General features: G+C 37.0%; 2 protein-coding genes across 10 annotated transcripts in view; one reads left to right on the forward strand and one right to left on the reverse strand.

Moving 5' to 3' along the window:
* upSET (SET domain-containing protein upSET) overlaps positions 1 to 7,965 on the reverse strand; it is an 82,106-nt gene extending 74,141 nt beyond the window's left edge. For all 6 annotated transcript variants that reach the window (XM_083112696.1, XM_083112695.1, XM_083112694.1 and 3 more), the window contains exon 1: positions 7,728 to 7,965. The gene's annotated coding sequence lies outside the window, so the exon portion shown is untranslated. The remainder of the gene's footprint in view (positions 1 to 7,727) is intronic.
* Positions 1 to 14,887, forward strand: part of LOC145979723 (protein anon-73B1) — a 110,688-nt gene extending 95,801 nt beyond the window's left edge. Inside the window, exons 1-3 of one of the 4 annotated variants that reach the window (XM_083112704.1) lie at positions 8,076 to 8,144; positions 11,855 to 11,989; positions 14,356 to 14,887. In XM_083112704.1, the coding sequence (XP_082968830.1) occupies positions 11,867 to 11,989; positions 14,356 to 14,466 (234 nt within the window). In that variant the 5' untranslated portion in view covers positions 8,076 to 8,144; positions 11,855 to 11,866 and the 3' untranslated portion in view covers positions 14,467 to 14,887. Of the gene's footprint in view, positions 1 to 8,075; positions 8,145 to 8,171; positions 8,365 to 11,854; positions 11,990 to 14,355 lie in introns of those variants that run through there. The other 3 variants (XM_083112703.1, XM_083112701.1, XM_083112702.1) reach the window with 3 other exon arrangements.
* The last annotated feature ends 3,627 nt before the right edge of the window (positions 14,888 to 18,514 follow it).

Raw genomic sequence — 18,514 nt, forward strand, 5'->3', positions numbered from 1 at the left:
CTTCTTTACAAGCTAAATTAAACTCTGTGACAGAACTCTTTGACGGCCACGGCCAACCCATCAACACCACCCAACAGTGGTTTACTACATTTCAAGAACAACTGTCATGATGCAGGGATGGCTCTAACCAAAGGTAAGAGAGCTAACAATTCAGCAAACCGTGAGTTCATGCGAGTTTCCCTTACTCAATTGGATTCAACATCACCACCACAACAAGTCCCAAGAAGCACAACCAGCCATCTTGCATATGTAAAGTGTCAAAAAGTAAAGACAACCATGCAAGTTAAATACTACATTGAGGTGAAACCATGAATGACGTTGTAGATGTTGTAGAAGTTATGCAAAATTTAAAAAAATATAATATCCAATCTTTAATTCAAGAGCAACATAAATTAAACACATGTAACAACTGCCCTACATTAAATATATTAGATCAAGGAATAACAGGGAAGAGTAGATACCTATCCTCAATAGTCACAATCTACCCGTGCCTACCTGTTAATTCATCTCGGGATTCTTCTATAAGCAGGAATTTGATAAATTCATGCATATGACTCTTGCGAAGGGATACAATTTTACTTTTTTATTGCTTGACTACTGCATGATATTTGCATTGTAGTTACTTTACATAATGGTTCTGCCCCTTTTGGCTAATAATGAAAACTACGATGAAACTGATGAAAGAACACTTCACGACAAAAGAACAAACCCAGACTTCTCATTTCCAGATGTCGGAGATTTCACGCATAAAAAGCGGTGTTGCCCACGACAGATTTTGCTAAGTTGTAAATGACACCTTCTGCTGTCAACATACGCCCTTCGCTCACAGTTCAGGGAGAGGCAGAGGAACAGATAGCCATTCGATTGCTACCCTGTAGCGACCATCAGGCTTTGTCTTGCCTTTGCACCTGTTTTGCTTTCAGGCATAAATTTGGCAAAGCAGAATAGATCAAGAATTTCTCCTCCTCATGGCGACCGGACCAAGCAAATTGGTTCAAGGGTTCATGTGAACTTCCCTGCCTTTCGACAAAGAAGACAAATATTGAAATTGAAGTTGATTTTTTGAGCAATTTGTTTTTAAGCTTGGATTCACTCTCAGAAACTTTGGTGGCAAAGCTCACCACTAAACACTGCCAACCACTGAGCCATTAGCTATTACATTGGTATGCATATTCTCTATAGAGAGAAAACCATGTAAAATTTTCTGCAATTTCTCATTTATATAAAAATGTTACCATGTAACATGAATCTTATTCGAAATTAATGTTCCTTGGACATTACTCTCTAATTTGTTTGCATATTATTTTTGTAGCTTTTGTGTAGCCATCATTGATGATGAACAATAAAAATAATCTTTATAAGGGGGTGAGAAACAAAGGAATAGATACGTCTAACCAGGAAATCCAGAAGACTGTTAGCCAAGCACTCAAACTCTGATGATAAGGGGTCAGGTTAAATTTTAAATGAAAGTAGTGGTCTATTTCTAGGAGGAATCAAAATGGCAAAATAAGAAAACACCTAAGGCTACACAAAGCAAAAATACATATTCAGAGCTGTTATTTCTTATGCCCATATTTACAAATAGTTTGAGTTATCGTTTGTGGAACATGCATCCAAATTTTACAAGCAGGGGAAGTAATTATTGTAGCTACTATTGTTCTATTGTGAAAGACTGTACAGCACAGATAATAAAGTTTCTTTTTTCTTTTCATAACTTAAAAATGGTTTCATTATTTTACTGGTGTTACCTTCTCTTCTCCAGATATTTTTTAAGGTTACGAGTGACTAGCCATGCAAAGTTGTGTGCGTAAACCCAGTAGTGTAAGATAGTTGTGGAAAACTGGACCAACTATCACTACAAGAATAAAAAACATTTTGAAAGTAACATTAACTGTAGATAATCACATTTTTAAGAGCAAGCATTATAAACTATTTTTTTCTCAAAACAGGATTTGATGATGCATTATTTACAAGTAGTCAAGACAAGAAAAAAGTATGCAACAAAACCCTTGCTGAAAGCAGATACCCTTGGAGAAGCTCTGAAGACTCAAATTAAAGTTAATGGACAAACAAGAATACGAGAGACAAATTTGCAAAATAATTTGAAGCTGAAATACAGTTTTTCTCTGTACTTTACAGCGATTGTTCTAAGTTCAATCAGGGAAACGAAGATCAAAGTAAATTTCTTTACTTTACTTCAACAACTTTCACAACAGTGGGAATTCAGCACACAAGTGCAGTGAAGTGAGGGGGGTTGTGGGGAGACTGTATCCCCCCAGGTAGCAGAATTCTCACAACCCCCCCCCCCCCAAACTAATGCTAAGGCTCATCGAAACATATACATTATCATTTTTCACTTGAACTGCTGGTTTAACTATATTGATGTCAAATTATTCTGCGGACATAGCTACACACAATGAACTACTCTCCATTGGCTGACTGTTAGGTTGCACAGCCAGGTTTGGTTTATTCTTTGGAACATATCTCACATTTTCTTCAAAAAAATAATATTCGTTACTACTAAATAACAAAACTGAATATCACTATATTCCTCATCCCGTACTTCAACTGCAGAATAATTACATTGCAGGAATTGAAATGCAAACATCAAAATGTTAATGCTTGGTTACAAAGAGAAAAATCAACTACATCTGATGCTACGCCTTTCATTTTTGCATCTCTGATATCATCAAAAATTGCAAATGACTAACTATGATCAACATGTCCATGATTATTTTGTTGTATCGGAACACTAAATACCACATAATATTACTCAAACATTGTATAAAAAATGTATAGAAAGCAGGAAGTTTCATGCTTCATTCTCTCAATACACACACATCTATTCTTTACAGCATTAAAACATGGGTGGTTGGATTTCATCAATTACTTGAATTGCATACCTAATCATTAAGCTCCCTCTTATTCGTTATCTTTGGGCAATGAATTCAGTCATAAAGTTAGCTAAATTTGAAACATGGCACCATTTTTCTTCCTTCATGTTTTATTTATTTCAAAATTAACCTTGCGTGTATTATAAAACAGAAATCGAAAATTATCACTATTCCATTTTTTGGTTAGCTCTCTTACCTATGGTCCCACGTTCCTTTCTGCCATCAATTCATGAGGGTTACAACCCAAAATTTGGCATCAGGAGGACAATTGGAGAGCTACTTGAAAAAAAAACATGGCAAGCTCCAGACCAAAAAGCTAGAATACAGCGGTGATCTGACCATGTATCGCCCAATGAAAAAGCCACTCTGGGCCCCTAGAGAGGTGTAACAACATGACCTTTTTTCCTTTTTATTTCATTCACTAGCTCAAAATCTACTTCACTTCCCCACTAAAATACTCTACCTCTGATCTCGAAGAATGTCAAAATGTCACTCTAAGATGATAAAATTCAAGTATAATTCCCGGTTTTCAAGCGAATTTTCGAAAAATTCAAGGGTACAAGCAGATGTTTTCTCTATTTCAACCTTAAATATTCCCGCTCCCCCACACAAATATATTAACAATATATAGTGTGTGTGTGCTTCCAATATGTTTAAAAATTCTAATTCAAATAATTTAAACTGTACATATACTCGTATATTTATAATATATTTAATTTAAATTGATATTTTCACATACTCACACTTCAAATACATCTACAAAAACAAGTCACAAATGTTACTGGATATGATAATCTACGAATAACTGTTAATTGCATAGATTACCTAACCAACTTCAATATATCTTGCAACAATCTTCCCACTGCAATTGATTGATCTGTTGTTTTAAGTCCACTTTATGCATAGATAGGCTAATCGGGACTGGACCTACAGTTTAAAGTGGGATCAATTCAATGGGATTTGAATTAATACAAGTTGCAAAATTTCACGTCTACGGAGAAAAATTCATGGATAATTCCCAGAGAATAGCCACCCTGTTTAAGCCACTACATGCTCAGACAGGCTAATTGGGACTGGACCTATAGCTTAAAATGGAATCATGATGACTTTAATGAATAGGATTAGAATGGCAATGACATAGTTCAGTAAAAGCATTATAAACAATTGGTAAGAAGTTACAATAACAGACCCTTCCGTAATTTCTATCCTAGTTCTCATACTCACGAAATATGTAGTCCCTATGAAGTATCTCAGGTTAACATGTGGGGGTGACGTGTTGAAATTGTTAATTGACGTGTAGAAGTTGTAAAATAAGCTTTTCAATTACTGGTACCTTTTTCCGTGTACAAGCATGGAAACCATGTTTGTTCAATGTAGTGTTCACTTGTTCAGCGTGGAGTGCGGAAGATTGCTACTTTGAAGGTAGGAAATAAAGTTCTTTCTTTCGTAAGTAGTAACTTTTAGTTGGGTACATATTAATAATACAGGGCATTCGTTCATATTTTGCATAGTCAATAATTTAGGACACTTGATCACGATTGTGTAGTTAAAATTTTTCGCTCAAGTGCTACGAAACTGACATTTTTTTAAGGTGCTCACAAACCATTCACGGTAAGGTTAGGTTAAGCACACATAGTTAAAATTTCATTCTAAAACGTAAAATATTCAAATAACCATTGTTTTCGTGGAGAAATCCAGGGTTCCTCTTACGATCGCGGACCACTCAATTTCACTTATTTTGTGCAATTTCTTCACGTGACCCCCAAATTTTAACTTCAAATTCGTGATTAGGAGGCCTCAATTAGTGAGTAAGTGAAATATTACAAAAATCGGGGAGGGGTCCGGTATTGCAAATTCGCTCCAATTCTTTAAGATACAGTGAGGATTGGTAAATAAGAACAGATTCTGTGCCCATAATTCCTACCACAACAAAAATCCTACTTTTATATGTAGTCCGCATGATAAATGGAAATAAGATGAAATATTGATAGAATGGGGTCCAAAAAGGAATCTTTCTGCAAAACATTTTCCACAGGTGCGAGTAGAAAAAGAATGATAAATTATTCAAAAAAACAATAGATGGCTCAGAAATAAGGTAAAGCATTGAGTACGTCCTCACAAGGAAAAAAATTGCAAGAATCAATGGTGGTTAAACAAAAACTTTCTCTCCTGAATTTATAAGGTAGCCAATTGAATCACTTGGAATATTGGTGCCTAAACTAGATTACAAACTCCTCACACATGTTTCCTAAAACAACAATATAACACTGGATTAAATTTTTGAGGAAATAATTTTAAAGCACCCTCACTAGGGAATATTTTGGAAATGTCTTAACTTCTACTAGTGTCTCGAGTTACAACTACAAAAAAACGAAACTAAATCACCAACTCAGATTTAAAGCAAAATATATGGAAAGCCAAAATCATAGGTGAGCTGTAATGATCCTCTGCTTAGGACATCTAGCCCACAAAGGTTGGATAAACTAATGGTGCACAGTTATAGAGCATTATCCCACATTCCACAGCTCAAGCATGAAGTAAATGTGAAGTCTGACAATGTGTTGATAGCATGTAAAATACTTTCATAGTGTTAAGATAAAAATGTATCCAATTGTTTTCACAGAAAACTAACTGAAAGTTCCAGGTTCTAGTTCTAGTCTGGATATTCTTTGAAAGAGTTCTTTCATCAGTTGCTTCTATTAATTCATCCTTGTAGCTACTATGAATCATAGTAAAAGTTGCAGAAAATCAATGAACAAACCAAAAAATGCAAATACGTTGTGCTAGCTTAAAAGAGAGTGATACTATTTGTCTAGTGAATTGCATGAACAGCAAATAAACATTATTCCACACGTGCAATCGACCTCATAGCAATCACAACAGTAGGTGCAACTACACTTATGTTGAATAATTTTTGCAAGGTCTATAAGAGGATGAACGAAACAATTCTAAGTTTGTACAAGAACAATTCAAATTCAATGTTTGTAGAACGTAAATCCAGTGATTTAACAAACAATTTAGCAGAAATTCTATACCCAAAAGTAGGTTGTGGAAGTTATCATGCTCATAAATTCAAAGTGCTGGAACTGTTCAGATTATCTTTTAAAAAAGGGAAGTCCTGAAACACTCCCTCAATAGAAATGCATGGAAAAGCATTCTACAAAAACCATAAAGCAGGTATTCATTACAGTCCTTTACATGTGTATTTATACTTGCAGACAATTCATATAATGTTGACCAGGTCGATGTATTGTGAACAGATCAGCAACCAAGAAACAAAAGCTGGGCGGCGTAATGTCCTTCACTTGCTTCCATGCCACACCAACTTGCAGAACTACTTGTATGGGATATAATGAAATGATTACATCCACAAAAGACATGGAGTATGTTGAAAACCAAAATAAAAAAATTATCAGTATTCACATTTTTATGGTTGATTATAAAATCAACAATAAGATATTAAATGATGTGGAAATTCTCTTGTAAGAGGACAAGATAAACCTAAACCCATTTTGGCACGAAAAAAGTAACAGAGACCAACAGGAAAAGATTCACCTGAACAAAATGATTGCTTCAGGAAAACAAAGATGGTAAATGAGCACAATACACCAACTTTTGAGACGGGCATAACAAAAGTTGATACTAATTGAAAGAAATGTGAAATAAACGTATGTAATGTTTAGTTGTTTATATTACTTAAAACATTATCATGTTTTTCGATTTGTGGTGTAGAAACACAATTTTTCTTCGTAGCCTTCAAGTGCTAGTCTTTGTGCTACTGCACAAAATCCATTCACTGTAATCCGACCATTGCAATATGAATGACAATTTTGAATATGAAAAAAAAATCACAGAGCATTAAAAGCATTACCATGCTGACTAGAGATCACACAAATGCTAGATATGCATGTTGATACAACAAGCCACATCAAATATGCATCAATTCAGACATGCTAATATTTAAGAAAATGCCATTTAGCGCAGGCATGTTTTATTTGTGTTTGAACATTAAACTACGGACATATCAATTTGAAACTTCAGCCTGTACCACGTATTTAATCAAAAATGGTGTACAATTTGAGCAGAATGTCTTTTGAACATAAGCCACCATTAAAAATTGAATCTTTTGAAAAAATGTGCAGTAATACTGCAACGTTCTCAATAATCTCAAAAATAAAGTACACATTTGTGTAATTTTATAAGAATCTTCCATTAGTATTTCCTGTTTCTGCTATCATTATTATTTATTTTACAGATTGCTGTTTCGAGCAGCACCATACTAATGTTGTAATATGGAAGCAATGATCCCAAATGGAGTATCGTTCTTCTGGCTCATGAGTAAACATGCCTATCGGAATAAATGGAATATATTGACAAACTCAACATTTATTGGCAAAATAAAGTTAATCACTCGCTGAAAGTATCACGATATTATTAAATCCGCATACCGACTCATCACCAAAGTCAATCAAACTACTCACGAAACACGAACGTATCAAAACGCACCTTCCTGAAATATACAACAGTGTTACTATAAAAATCTGACTTCCTCCTAAGGCACACCTCCTCATCGGATCAGAAAAAAATACTTTCGGCCACTGTATCGTGACTATATAACAATTAGGCTTATTTTTAAAATTTGAATGCACCTACATCAAAATGACTATTTCATTTCAAAATGTCTTGCACGTTCGACGGCAATATGAATGTACAATACTCTTCAAATACACCTAATCGATATACCTTACATTAATCATAAATTTACATGCCATGCATTAAAAAATAATAATTATATAATGTCATATCAGAAACAAAAACAAAAACATTTTGTACCTGTATCTGACAGCAACTCAGTGATCAGTTTCAGTAAGCCATGTAAACACTGCCATTTCCTTTGCAATGACTCGAAGGCAATCTTTAAACCTCACGCATTTGTAGGATATACATAAATTTGATACTTTTGAATGTATACGTTACTGCACACTGTCTATTCTTTTCCTCCGTTGTTAGTAAATACTTCCCTCAAAGGTACAGACGACCTGACTAAAGATGGCGGCCATTCACTGATCCAAACAAAGGGATACATTAGTTATTCCAGGGACTGCATTTTAGTCTCGTACCCAGTTGTCTTTTTCGATGCTCTGCTCTTCATCTGCGGACGAACCAGGCAGATGTCGCTAATATACAGAAAAGAAGTGTCTCTTCGTCGGTACGTTTTAAAGTAGGAAATTAAGAATATATTGTTGGACTGTGAGTTCAGTCTTGGTGTTAAAAAATAATCCAATAGATAATGAAGTTCAACGAAAATATGCATGTTAAAGAAAGAGTTACTGCAACATTTAAGGATATTTAGTCATTACTCCTTTCATACCCACAGGTGATTTTGATCGAGTACCTTGGACGTTGCATACTAGAATTAGAGGTAATGAAAGTGAGAAAATACAAACACGAGCGTTTGACAGTGCTAAATGTAAGGAAGAGACAATTCAGTTTCTTGTACTTATTTCTGAAATGTACATGACAAACAAAAAGTTGGCAAAATTGCAAACATCCAAGATGCTTCCATTTGAATTTCCTGTGTTTTTTTTCCACGTGAAATCTGGCAAGGATTGTCCCCCCCCTTGATATGTCTATTGTTGTTATTTTTTTTTTTTGATGGCGTCGTTAGGGCGTGTGTCCGACTATTTCCAATTTTTAAAACATGTTTACAAAGCACGATATTTCGGAAATTAGTAAAGCAACAAAAAGATAAGTCTAAGTCTAGTGTGTTTCAAAGGCAACATATCCCTTTGCGGTAGCACTGGCAGAGACTATCGCTCATTTACCACGCAGGTAAAGGAGCGATAGCGAAAAATCAGGCGAGGCCAGGCCGGATCGGTAGGTCGGTGGTTAGAGCAATGGCACGGTATGCCCCAGATCCGGGTTCAAGTCCTGGTCGAGCCTGCATGTTTCACTGAAAATTTCTACGTAGTACATTTCCTGTGTGTGACTAATCTACTACAAAAAATATTGCATATTTCTCAAATTGGTATCACTGCAGAACATGGTCTGCTCTTTTCCTCTAAATAGACTAACAAAATTTATATCCCCTGAAAGTACGTACCTTCTACTTCGATTTTCCGGTGTTACTTTTCCGATTACTATTATATTATTGCACGTAAAAATTGTTTTTCCTGCTGCTAAAAGCAATGCATTTCCATATTGTTTACGCACAGTTGCTGTCATTTGTTTCCGGGTCTTCCTCTCCACACAAGAGTTTTGCTACCTTGCGTTCAGACGTCAGAAGAAGAATGCCTATGAGGTTAGGTTCCATTAGCATAAATACAATTAAAAATTATTCTTTGGGTTGAGAGAACTAAACCAAGCTAGCCTAAAATAAAAATGCTTTTTCCTGTGACGTCAGAACACAAGGTTGCTCAGGTGTTGTGCAATAAATGGGACCCTTCGTTTCATTGAATTAGAGTTGATTTCTCTCTCCGGATTCCACACACACACACGCACAGTTTCTTTCATTATTTGAGGCGAGGAATGCTTACAAGGTTAGATTAGGCCTGTTAGGTTGGGTTCCAAGAGCATAAATACAATGAAAAATGTTTTTCCTGCTATTAAAAGCAATGCATTTCTCTATTTGTTAGTGTCCATATTGTTAAAGCACAGTTACTTTCATTACTTTGACGAGGAATGCCTACAAGGTTAGGTTTCATTAGCATAAATACAATGACAAATTATTATTCAGGCTAAGAGAACTAACAACGTAGGCATTTTTTGCTTTCACTAGATTTGTGCAGGAATGTGCACCACCATGTCACTTTTACCTTCCAAGAGTGCCCAACCTGGATACGTATTTCTAGTTTTTTTCAAAGATAAAAATTTTTCCCCACCTTCAAACTTACTTTTCCCGATTACTAACTACAAAACATTACCAAAAAATTATGAACCACATTCCTCCTAAGCAGCCCATATTCTGCTGTCTTACCATATGACAGCACACATTCTAAATAATTTTTACTTAGGATCACAAAAACTAATTTGTTTTCTGTGTAAGAAAAACAATAGAAAAAGGCATGTTTCCAAAGGTCACACATTTTTACTGCTTCCTGATGAAACACTTTTCTTGTTTATGCATTAATTTCAGTATTGTGATGGGACAAATCTTAATACATAGCAAGGGAATTCTTATCTTTATGTAACTACACCTAAACCAAACGGCATACAAGTATTTGCCTATTTAATTTTTCCCTAAATACGTCTTTGCAAACTCCATCCAGTCCCAGATTAGCTTAGCGACTCCTGAAACTATGGATGCGACACCAATCTAGGTCATTTGTGGCATTTTATTTTTCACCCCCCCATGTTGATAGGTGATGAACTTGGAGTTGAACCGCATTGGGAGTGTCACGAAAATTATGGATTCCATTCACAACACAGCCTGAATGTTAGACAACCCAAGAAACGCTAACATTGTGTGAATTGCATAGTCACGGATGTCTGTTTGTGTGGAATTTTATATTGGTGGTTCTCGATTATTTTTACGTCACCCCTTCCCACCCCCACCCCTAGGGGTGCCTAACCCCCACAGTATTTCTTTCCGGGTTGCAAGTGATGCCAAGTTTGGTTGCTTAATCGCTCCAGGCGTTAAGAGTTTTATTGCTGAACAAACACACGCACACATCCATTTTTATATACCGGGTGTCATTTTAATGGCGCAGACGGATCACAGATTCGTATAGAGGACATCAAAACAAACAACTTTCTCAGTAACATTTTTCTCGTTAGTGCGTTAATTCGATGCTACAGCCGTTCAAAAAAGACAGTTTTGCCGCCTGGATGCTGGCAATCCAACACTTATGATTGTATCGGTGACGTCATTTCCTGTCCTTGCGCATGGCAGTGTTGCAAGGAACACAAATTTTGTGAAAAATGACAAACTACCAACCACATTATTAGCTGTAAAACGCGTCCAGTAAACCGAACATCATAGCCTACCAGCCAGAAGTTCAGCAGTCATCTCAGGGAAAGGGGGAAGTGAACCAAGGATATGAAAAATGGTAAAAAACTTATTCAAAATGAAGTGTCAATATCGGATTTTGTCAGCCTACATGTCAAATATCAACAATAAATTTTATTGGACTTACAACTTACATGTGGCTGTTTACACCCAGCTACATGTCAATTATATTTGCAAATCTCGTTGCAAGGTTGATATCTTCAGGTTTGTGTCCAGATGCCTTGTGGCAATTTTGTGCTGATAATGGAACTATCCGAGGTTCACGTTTTTACATTACGGCTAAAACAAGTTCATAGTTGCAAACTATTACATGTGTATCCGGTGCGTAGATAAACACTGTTTTACTGCTATTTATATCCCTGTATTTTCAACCATTTTTGTCACTTGCCTTATAATGCCCTGAATATACATTATATTATGTGTTGCTTACCTTTGGAATTTTGAGTTCTTTCATATTATATTTTGTCATCTGTTCAGTGTGTCACAGACATCTAGTATCGGAAGGACGAAGTGGATAGACTAAATTGTAGATACCAACTTGGTAACTAGATTTACAAATATTTGACACGTAAGTTAAGGCAAAATTCGATATGACTACTACCACTTGAATTCTATTTTCTTTCTATCATTTTTCGTATTGTTTCTTTACTTCCTGTTAGGTTACAGAATGTTTTCTCGTTTTGTTTTACGGTACATAAGGTGGCTGATTGTAGCTATGTCATTTTTTCACAGAATATGTGTGTTCCTGGCAACCCTGGAACGCATCGCTTCACGACGTCACAAATGCACTCAAATGTTGTGTGGGGTTGCCAGCATTCAGGCGGCAAAATGAGCTTTTTTGAACGACTGTAGCGCCAAAACAATGCACCAACGAGAAAAATGTTACTGAGAAACATTAAAATGACACCTTGTGTATGTATAGAAGATTATATGGATCATATTTATGTTGTAGATTGGAGCCTCAATGGCAGAGGAATTCGTCGACACGCTGCTACGCTGTGGTCTTTATTTAGGAGCCCTCTTCCAGTTAATCTGCATTGCAGCAGTTGTAGTTGTACCGGAGCGTTCTGGAGATCCAAGCAACAAGGTAAGATCATTCTTCCTCAGCCAGAAACACTACTGTTGCAACCTGTTTAATTGATAGAAACGGTAAAATTTCAGTTGGTGGAGAGCCTTCACTGGTTCTTTCCCGTCTATCTTCCATGCTTATCGCTAATCTGCTAACTTAACTTGTGCAACAGGTCTTCGAGAGTCTTAAGCCTGGCAAGTACCATATTTATTGTACGATACATGGTGACCAATTTTTGGCTATGACTATAAGGCAGATTTCAAACTTTTGATACTGAATTTATGGAACATTTAGTTGTGACAAATTTTGTACATTTTTATCGGTGCGGCATCACTTCTGCAAATGTTTATGGAATAATAATATTAAACCAAATAATTAATTTACATTTTATATAATATACAGATCACAATAGAGAATACAAATTTACAAATTTTCAAGTTTCTTAATCCCAACTCAGAACTGCTGTGGAACTATGCATAAATCGACTACTGCAAGATACGATGTCACTTCTACCTGCAGGTTAAATGTGCAAGATCTTGCAGTTGAGTGGGGTGTTTTGTATGACTCGCCAAACTCAAGAGTTCAAATTTCGCGGTATGGGTTGTTAATGAAATATACAGGAGAAATAGAATGTCAATAGTTAGGGGGGTCGAAAAGTTAACTCTAATACTCACCCTCTGAGTATATAAACTGAACCCATCTGTTTCCTGGCTTTCAAGAACTAAGTATGAAGTATGCTACCATTGCCTTCAATTGCCAATTGTTCACACAATGCTGGGTCAAAATCAAGATTTTGGAGGTCCCATTGGGGTTTAAACCCAGAACTGCTTCCACCAAAGCTAAGGGTGCAAACAGTTTGGTTATGGAGTAGTGGCAGAAAAGCAATGTATCAAATCAAAGCAACCACTCTTGTTGTGCATCTTGGAAAGTGCATTCTTGCAGACTGATTAGCCTCTGGCACGTGGACCCACAGCCTGATCATTAAACATAGTGTTCTGTCCATTCACCCATTTCATCTAATCACATTCATCATAAACAGTCATAATTGTAAGAGAAAAAACAGAGTAAAATAATAAAATATGTTCTCAGCCAAGCATTTAATTGTTGATAAAAGTGGGGGGCGTGCTTAATAGCAACCATCAATGCAATCAATAGAAAGGTTTATTTAAATCTCTTATTTGGCCGCGGTGGCTCAGTCGGTAACGCGTCTGACTACCATGGTAAAGGTCCTGGGTTCTATCCCTGGCCGGTTCAAATCCGGGAACTTTTCTAACGGAAGCGGCCCCGGCACCAACCCAGCGTCGAATATGGGTGGGTACCTGGGGGGTAAAGGTGGTCAGGGGCGTGATGCTGATCACATCACCCCCCACTCACGACCGGATGAAGAAAGTGTGGGGCGTTACCCCCACACCCCCTATACGCCTTCATGGCGTGGTGCTATCCACAGGGGAGCACTTTACTTTTTTTTTTTACAACGTAGAAAAGTGCTGCAAAATAACGTTTTTATACACACACAGTAACTTACTGTAGTACAGACTGAATTACCAGATTAAAATCATTTATGCAGGAATAGAGCAACTAGAAGCAAAGGAACTTTCAGCTAAAATTCTTCATCCGCCTTCCCCTTCAAGTGCAAGTACAGGACACACCATTCTGAGCAGGTCATTTCCCCTGAGGTCCAATTATACCTTGTTTAGAAGACATGATGGTCCTGTCCCATCTGTGCCACACACACTGGTTTGATTTCCACGATAATGTCCATGCATAAAGCAGCTCTGGGGATTGCGCATCCTCTGATCAATGGGCAGAGGGGAGTTAAGGTGACTGAAGAATGGCACTGATCATATTACCTCCGATATGACCAAGACTGAGAATGTGTGGGGACCATCCCTCAACACCCTGCAAGTGCATTTATTCATGGTGCAGTACAATGCACAAAGGATAACATTACCTCTACCCCTGTTACATGAGTTTACCAACTATTTGTGCATAAATTTGACTTAACAATTCAATTCAAACATTCTCTCCACCAAATGTACTTTACAATCCTGGCCTATACTCTGTCCCAGATATCTCTGGAGGAAGCGAACAAAAAAGTCTTGGTGCAAGTAGTTATGCAAGACGGCTCTACCAATGAAGATGAGAGGGAGCAGGATTGTATGGAGGGGGGGGGGGGCTGCAGTTACCAGCCTTCTCTTTGCCCACTCGATCTCTACCCTTCTCTGCCGCTAGCTGCAGCCTTTCTCCATGGATTCCAGGGATGGAGTATTAGTCATTATTTGTGACCTTTCTTAATTTTAATCTATTGTCGCATCTTCATCATCACCATCACCTAAAAATGGCAGATAATTAGAAAAATACAACAAATAATGTCGTTATTCTAGGAAGGTGATCAAAGCGAGGAGGATGTGTCTGATCATGGCAGCCCACACACAACACCGCGAAGGCCACATGGACATCATAGGAGAAAACAAGACAAAAAGAAGAGGAGATGAGGCATACAAGCATGAGGTTGAAATTACCTGACTGGACAGTGTAAAACAGACACACAGTGTTGAATACCGGTTACATATGATTTTCTGTTTTAAGAAGACTTCTGCAATATTTTAAGTGTTCTTTTGAGCGAACAAGACTTTTGGAATGAAATGAAATAATTGTGATAAAACCAGGTTGCATCTTCCACCCCTAGAACACAATTATCATTTCAGTATGGTTTAATATACTGAGATATCGGTGGAGTTAAATTTTCCCAAGATTATCACGAGTATTTTATGTTAATGTATGCTTTTGCATAATATTTATGCTTATTTTTTTATATGCATGTAACTGATTTCATATGTCTTCAAGTTTATTTTTTATGTATTTGAAATTGTTTTTTACATGGGAAGATAGAAGTAATAAAATAATACTCTATAAGTAATTGTCTTATTTGACAGAACAAAACATTTATGTATGTTGTCCAACTTCACTAGCTGTGTTGCTTCATAACTTTCAGACCAATGCAGATCCAGAATGCTGAAAGAACAAGCAAAAATCTGTGGAGCTCGTTATTTCACCCCTAAATCAAAAACATATATGTAAGATTAGCAATTTTAAGGAAAATTTACATTTTGAGTCCACAGGATTGACATGAGATATATATATATATAATTTATGACCTATTTAAATAATAATATTGATAATAATTGGAAAAACTTACCCAGGTGATTTTAAAATATACTTAAATTGTTTCCATTGAGAACCTGTGGCGACCGTTGAATCGATCAGCTGTGAAGGGCCATAGAAACACTGCCTGGGTAAATTTAACCAATATGTGCTTGCATTCGTTTCAGTTTGGTATTTCAGTACGTTCCTTTTACTCATTTTTATCAATTAAATTAAAAATTATTCTCTTGTAGTCTACGGTTAATCAAAAATAAATGTCTGATGGTAATAACCGTAGGCTACAAGAGAAATAATTCTACAATGCGTACATACAAGAAACATTATTACATTACAAATGTTAACATTAATAAAATTACTTTAATGAGTAAAGGTATTGTTACTGAAATGCTTTGTAACAATTATAATTAAGACTTGCAAAGTTATTTATGCACCCTTGTGGAGTGTCCTGCTGTATCAATTACTCGCACCAAAACTTCGGTTGCATTACATTGGTCAAGGGGTATTTAGTAGAAGCGTGCGGTAGAGAAAGGCAGGGCAAGCACAGCTTGCGTTGTTTTTTAAAATACTTTTGATATCTTAAGTCCGTGTTTTTCAATGCCTTTATACACCTTAGAATGGATTTATTTACTATAAGATATTTACATTACAGAATTTTAATTTCCCCTCTTCCCTGTTCTATTGGCTTGAAACATAAACTGGCTGCACCCTTGACAACGCTGGGCAATGCGGCATGACTGACCGTGTTAGAAGAAGAGGACTGCTTGCCTTTCTCCCTGCTTTTCGAGTGACTTATGCAGTTCTTGCATGGTCACTGTCGATTCCCGTTCACGAAGAAAAAAGACCGAGAGCAAGCGACAGCAAGCCCCCATCTGTCTTCGGCAAGGGTGTTGGAAAGAATTCGTCCAACTGGCCACAAGGTTGCTAACTGTGCGTCCGTAGCACCAACTCACGCAGTACAATTTTCATGTTTGAAACTCTATAGTAATTAACAAATTACATTATGAAGTTAGCCAGTGATCACCAGTCATGTGCTATTTATAAGAAATAAAATCACAGCCGGTACTTGAACATATCCGTCATGTAGTCAGTTACTCGGAAATGTGGAGAGTATGTAACACTGCAGGTAGGGTGAAACTGAAGAAGCGTGGGTGCTGCGGATGCATGTTGTTTTTTACTGTGATATTCTGTGTTTTTCTATTCTTTGGCTGTGTCCGAAAGCTGCAAGACCATACTTGAAGTGAGCATACTTCGAGAGCATACTCGCAGTGCGGTCTTGAAGCCTGGAAGCGGAAAGCTTTCGAACTGCACTTCGACTGCAGCGCCAACACAAGTGAGGAATGCAACAAAAGTTGCTTCGAAACTAAAATTATCAAACATCGACTGTATGTGCCACTCTTGTTTTCCGTGAACAACACACACATGACTCGGCGTGCAGTTTATATAACACAGCACGTTATTAATTAAAGAAATATGAAAGAAATTTGCTCTTTCAAATTAATTTTCACACATTCCGCAACATGGTTTACGATCGCGGGAAAAGAAATTGTTTTCTCACTTTTAAACACCTTCTCACTATAGAAGAAAGAAACCACGCATATATGAATAAAACCAATAAATAAAATTACATAGTATTTTAAAAACTTGTTTACTTACATTTCCACACAATGGAAGAATTACAACTACCAGCTGATTGACTTCAGACGTCCATTTTTTTAACAAATGAAAAGCAAGCACAGATCGCAAGTGTGCACCGCTCGTGTGCTGCGTCCTCTGGTCTTGTACACTCGTTTGCTTGGCGCTTTCGAACTGCACTAGGCGACGTCACTTCCGTCAAGACTGTACTTCAAGTATGTACTTTGTACCTTTTGGGCACAGCCTTTGTGTAGTATTTTTGTACCTGATGTAAAAGTATGATTCTGCATTGAAAATTTCTGCCATGGTTGACATACCAGATGAGCCATCGATTTGCAGTTTTGCAGGTAAGGCCTTGATTATTAGGGGCCTTCTTTCAAAACCATTCAGTTCGAGAACATAAGGTGAAAGGTTGGAGCTTGTGAACCATGAGTGACCGTGTCCTGAATTGTTCATAACCAAACCAACTAAGAAATATGGGAAAGTTTTCATTAGGCAGTTTAAAACATCTCGGTACAACAATATTATGTGGTTATGTGGCAGCAATGATCTTAATAAATTATTTTGTTGGCCATGCGTTTTATTCAATACAAATTTAGGACCATGGAACTCAGTGGTGTGCCCAAGGGGGGGGGGGTTGATGTGGGTTATAACCCCCCTTTCACCAAGTATTCCTAAAAAAGAACATCAAAGGTAGGAAAATATGACAAAATGAGGGCCGACTACCAAGAAAAATTATACATAACCCCTCCCCTTCGAAAATCCTGAGCACGCCACTGATGGAACTATACAGGCTACGGTGAGTGACTTGAGCAATTTTTATAATGCAGTGCAAATACATGAACATTCGCAGCATCACATCTGCACTTGCATCCAACTGAAGACAAGTCATGATTCATAATTCTAGCAAAGTAAGAAACCGAAACCCGTTCGTTTATTTAAGATCAAAACTTTATGCTAATAGGATGTTTCTTATTTTCAGGGTTAAAAAAGAACGTAATTTAATTTACAGTTGCCCTCAAATATCAGGTAAATCATAATTTTCTTCATGGTTGGAATTTAAAAGTTATATCGAAAGGCTGTTTTCCTTCTTTAAAAACCGTTACAGCACCTTCAATAACGTAGTGTGGAAAACAACCCAAGAAACTGGTTCCCCGAGACGATGACAAGTAGATGGCAGTGCGATCGACCCAGGTGCTAATTTTGTTATGAAAGTAATGCGGCTTAGTTAGTTTTTGGAATATATTGTAGATTTGTTTCTCTAGAAAGGCAGTAAGTGAATTGATGGAAACAGTTACATTTGTGGAGTGATTTGCAGTCACGAAATGGCATTAATTTGGAAAGAAAAGTAAAATAAAATTAATAAATAAATAGCATGCATAACACAAGAAGAAACATCGCAATGTGATTCCGGACGTCAGGTCTTGGACTGTGTATTAGAGTTTATTTTTCTATGTTATTAGAATATAAATAGTATCCTGAGAGATATTTCATACCGAGGTGAGAAACCACAAATGTCGCTTGAAAGCGAGCAGTCTGAAATCAATGCTGCCTTTCGAACCGTAGGGACAAAAGCTCTGACTGCACCGTTTATTCAAGGAGATTTTACACCAAAGCGACACGGGTCATTCGGTCCAAGGCAACTTTCATACCAAAGTGACACATGTTCCTTGGAAAGAAGCCAATCAAGAGCAACATTTCACATCGTAGCGGCATGACGGGAAGCACAGGCCAGCGTTCGGTTGG

This window comes from Lepisma saccharinum, chromosome 26 (genome assembly GCF_977018435.1).
Source record: "Lepisma saccharinum chromosome 26, izLepSacc3.1, whole genome shotgun sequence".
NCBI lineage: Eukaryota > Metazoa > Arthropoda > Insecta > Zygentoma > Lepismatidae > Lepisma > Lepisma saccharinum.